General features: G+C 30.6%; 1 protein-coding gene across 1 annotated transcript; it reads left to right on the top strand.

The window, feature by feature from the left end:
- The first annotated feature begins 2283 nt into the window (after window positions 1-2283).
- On the top strand, window positions 2284-3346 carry LOC108765214 (transcription factor Adf-1). The gene is made up of 3 exons (XM_018513812.1): window positions 2284-2449; window positions 2537-2542; window positions 2592-3346. The coding sequence occupies exons 1-3, from the start codon at window positions 2284-2286 to the stop codon at window positions 3344-3346; spliced, it is 927 nt and encodes a 308-aa protein (XP_018369314.1).
- The last annotated feature ends 1332 nt before the right edge of the window (window positions 3347-4678 follow it).

Genomic DNA, 4678 nt, shown 5'->3' with positions numbered 1-4678 from the left:
ATTGAAATGTACACTTTTCTACATGTAATTAACACACCATACCTTAATTTGACGATCGAGTTTTTTGAACGATCGATTTTTTTTTACTAATCTGACGGGCTCCCCTGGACCCCCGGCTCTATATAGAGGTTTAATATTTGGTGGGGGGTACTTATTAGGGTGCAAGCTTTCCCCCTTTATGTTATTCTGACGCGCTCGAGTAAATCCCAAAATCCCCGGTTGGCCTCCCCTACTATAACAAGGGAACCTCTCGATGTGACAAATTCTGATTTTAATGAAACTTCGTGAACTTGTAGCTTACATAAAGAGATGAATTTAGAAAATATCAGTTGCGGCCCAAAAACGATTTGAAGGGGTGAAATCACCCCTAACGTATATAGCGGTTTTCAGCTTTGGCCGTTATATCTCGAAAAATATTTGAGATATAAAAAAATGTTTTACACAAAAGTTTCACAATAAAATCAGCCGTATTCATTCGCGTTTTCAGAACTATAATTTACCAATGTTTTTTCAAAATTTTCGAAAAAAAATTGTTAAATAATTATTCTAAAAAAATATGGTTGACGTAAGCAAATAGAGGTAATTTTATTGTAAAACTTTTGTATAAAACATTTTTTTATATCTCGAATATTTTTCGAGATATAACGGAAAAAGCTGAAAATCGCTATATACGTTAGGGGTGATTTCACCCTTTCAAACCGTTTTTGGGCCGCAACTGATATTTTCTAAATTCATCTCTTTACGTAAGCTACAAGTTCACGAAGTTTCATTAAAATCAGAATAGTTTTCGAGATATAGCGGAGAAAGCTGAAAACCGCTTCACACGTGAGGCCTGATTTCACTCTTCGCAATGTCTATGACCAAAGGTACATGAGGCCCTTCAAACTCTATGCTGGCAACAATTTTCAGAACTTTAAAAAAAAGATGATTTAAAAAATTTTTTTATGATAGAGGTAATTTTATTATAAAGCTACTTGTAAGTAGATTTCTGTTACAAGAAAATGATAAAATGCTATTATTTTCACCCTACCTATCATGATATAGATAGCATAATGTGCTTTTTTTATCGTGATGTCCCAAGTAGGCTTATTATACTCTCATTACTTTGGATGTCCACTCTCATTACTTTGAATACTTTGGGATGTCATTTAAAAAATGTGTTTAAAAAGATATATTATAATTATTATCACATAAAGATATAGTCGCACGAATAATATTTAAAAAATGCTTATTAAAATATTGTAAAATTGACAATATACAATATCTTTCTCCTCATTTCCCTCAATGTCATTAATTTAGTTGAAATAATGTAGTTAAATAATTTAACTCAAGAAGATGTTTTAATTTTACTCTAATTTAATTTATTAGTTACATACGTTAATATGAACGTTGTTTATGTTAAAATTAACTATAGAAATAGATTGTTTAACATTTTGATACACATGGAAGTAAAAAGATAATCAAATGTTATTTAACTCAAGGAGCAGGGTTGCCATTGCTCCTTTGACATCTAACAGTGGTGAGTTACAGTACCATATATTTCCTGTAATGTATAATTACATTTGTTGTTATAAAGAGCAATGAATGTATTTATTATAAATTTCAAAACTACTTGTAAGTCTCGTTAATAATACTAACATAATTATTATATGACAAAATGTTCGCAATTATGATATTTAAAAAAAAAATGCTGTATACGTACACAAATATTTTTTGCACCAGGAACGTCGTATTATAGCAGGTGCACCACATATGGAGCAGTGAGGTATTTCTTTGGTAACTTATTAGGAAAAAAGCAACAAATTTTTGACAACTTCAATCACACGCTATCAATTTTAACCTGTTCTTCGATATATCCACTCTTAAATCAGGAATATTTAAAAAGATTATGAAATCGCGAAGAAGATAGTTGTATGTGCGTTAAAAAATTGTAATTTGATGATATTATTTCTCAAATGTAAATTAATATTATAATTTAATAACATAACGCGATCACTGAATGTTTTCACAAAGTTTTTCCATAGTCTAATGGCTGGTCTACAATGTGCTTTTTGTTTCTTGCTTTTTGTGTCTTGTCCTTTTGTCTCTTGTGCACTGTTTTACCGACAATGGTGTTTTTTGTCGCGTATTTTATGTCTCTTCAAAAGTTCGTCAACTTTTATCTCGGGAAACAGAAAACGATGAAACATCGCGGTGCGATAATATGGTTATGGCAGAGAACAACCCCTCAGGTTATATTTTTAAGCATTAATAAAAAGTAACATAATAAAAAGAATACATAGGATGTCGGATAAAGAAAATGAAAAGGTGGATGAAGCTTTTGGCGAATTGCTAGCCAATTTTGTGCGACAAAATCCTTGTCTTTACGACAAAAAATGCAAACAATACAAAGACAAAAAATTTGTTGCCGATACCTGGAGCTCCATTGCAAGTGCCTGCAATATGTCAGGTAGATAAGTAAAGATTTTAAATTTTAAGATAAAAGTATAAATTAATTTGTTATATGCTTACTTTATGGATGATCGTATAATTTTAGATTTAGGTTAGATTAGGTGGAAGAGGTTAGTTAATTCTATATTTCTGTTTTACAGTCGATACGGTGCAAAGACAATGGAAAATTCTTCGCAACCAATTTACTCGAGAACATCGCCTTATGATGACGTATGAGCCATCAGGTACAGGAAATGATACATCTAAGATACCACGTAAGACATGGTATTTGTACGACTCCCTTTTCTTTTTGGCATCACATGTAGCCCATCGTAATACATGTAGCAACTTTGTACGAAGAAATACAATGATGAATCAATCATCGCCATCATCATCAAAGTCTGCATCACAGTTAACATCTGTACCGTTAGCATCTGAACCGTTTAGCACTCTGTGGAATTCAGATCTTGTTACTGTTAGTGATGACTCAAATGTTTCAACTTCATTAATAGAAATATCGATGAAAGAAGTTTCAACAGCTTCAGCAACTCCAACAACTTCATCAACTTCATTTAGTCAGTCAAAGTCGTTAGCTACTACAAAGAAAAATTTAATTTCCCCACCACCTGATCAATTTGCAGCCAAGAAGATGAAGGGATCTCAGAGAAACGAAGAACAGCTGTCTGAAATTATATGCAGTACGACTAAGAATATAAACAAGTTTATGCACAACTTAACAGAAAAACGCTCGCAAGCTGTCAACGACGATGGAGAGGAAGCAGCAATGGCGAAAACATTAATTTATGCGTTGAAAAGAGTAAACTCCAAGTACAAAATCCAGTGTTATATGGAATGTTTATCTATTATAGATAAATATCACAACATGACAGCAGAGGAAACAATTCAAAATCTATAATTTCTTTATACCACATCGAAAATATTTTATTAATATTTTATTAGTATTTTAATTATGTTTTATTACATAGGTAAAAGATATAATTTTGTTATGTACTCTAAAGTATATACATATATACACACATATATGTATACATATATACAAATGTACGTATGTTAAATCTATGTAATATATAATAAGTAGAAAAACATGTGATTTTGAAGTCGCTATAACATATTTTTTTGCGAGATATAATGGGTGCATTCAGTACTATGACCGTTCATTGAGCGCTCAGTGAGCTCTTGTATGTGTATGGTCTATATTTTTAAATCTAATGGAATATGCCGGTCAAATGTAAGAGCTCACTGAGTGCTCAGTAAGCGGTTGTAGTACTGAATGCACTTCATATATGACTGTTTTGGTTGTTAATAACATATTTTATTTTCTAAGAGTTAACTCCAAGTACAAAATCCAATGTTATATACATGGAATGTTTATTTATTTTGGATAAGCATAACATAACAGTAGAGGTTTAAAATCTATTCTTCTATAGCGATCTATAGTACTTTTCTTATATAATTATGCTTTGCTATGGAGATTAAAGATATATAATTTTTTTAATGTTCTCTAAAGTATATATGATAAAATCTTTAATCTGCATAACATAATAATTAGAAAAATGTGATTTTTTAGTTATATTATTTTGCAAGATGTAATGACTTTTCTAGTTGTAATAATTATTTTATTTTCTATACACTTACATATATATAAGACCATGTTATTTCTAAGTTACAGTGATAACTTGTTTAATTTTTTATATATTTGTCCTTGAATAAGTGTTCTTGTTACATTAGTTATTAAGAAATGCAATATATTCATGGCCAAAGTGTAAATGTTCAGTATCTAAATAATTAGTATTTTTTGAATATTAAAACTATATTTTGTAAACAAAAAATAAAAAAGATTATTAAATATACAAAACACTGATGTTTGGTTGTTCTACAATGTGCTTTTTGTTTTCTGTTTCTTGTAGGCATTGCGATAGAGGTCCAGGTATCGGCAACAAATTTCTTGTCTTTGTATTGTTTGCATTTTTTGTCGTAAAGACAAGGATGGTCTTCATGGTCTGTAACTTGCATTTCTCTAAACAGGTTCCTAAAGACTCCTTGAGTTTCTCGAGGGTAATTAATTGGACGCACCCACCAACGCCTAATTCTTCTTTTTTTAGATTTTATTTTTGCAAGCAAAAGCATTAACATAAGATTCCAACATTGGGTGCCAATTAAAATAGTCAACAAGTCTTCATCCATTTTTATTCAACAAGCATTGAAGAAAATAATGTGTAAAAATAAT

Source organism: Trachymyrmex cornetzi, unplaced genomic scaffold (assembly GCF_001594075.2).
Source record: "Trachymyrmex cornetzi isolate Tcor2-1 unplaced genomic scaffold, Tcor1.1 scaffold48, whole genome shotgun sequence".
Taxonomy (NCBI): Eukaryota; Metazoa; Arthropoda; class Insecta; order Hymenoptera; family Formicidae; genus Trachymyrmex; species Trachymyrmex cornetzi.
The sequence above is the reverse complement of the archived record's forward strand: the minus strand, read 5'-3'. Positions and strand labels throughout refer to the sequence as shown.

Bases quoted from the DNA above. Each gene is read 5' to 3' on its own strand.
- LOC108765214 (XM_018513812.1), top strand. From the start codon at position 2,284: ATGTCGGATAAAGAAAATGAAAAGGTGGATGAAGCTTTTGGCGAATTG.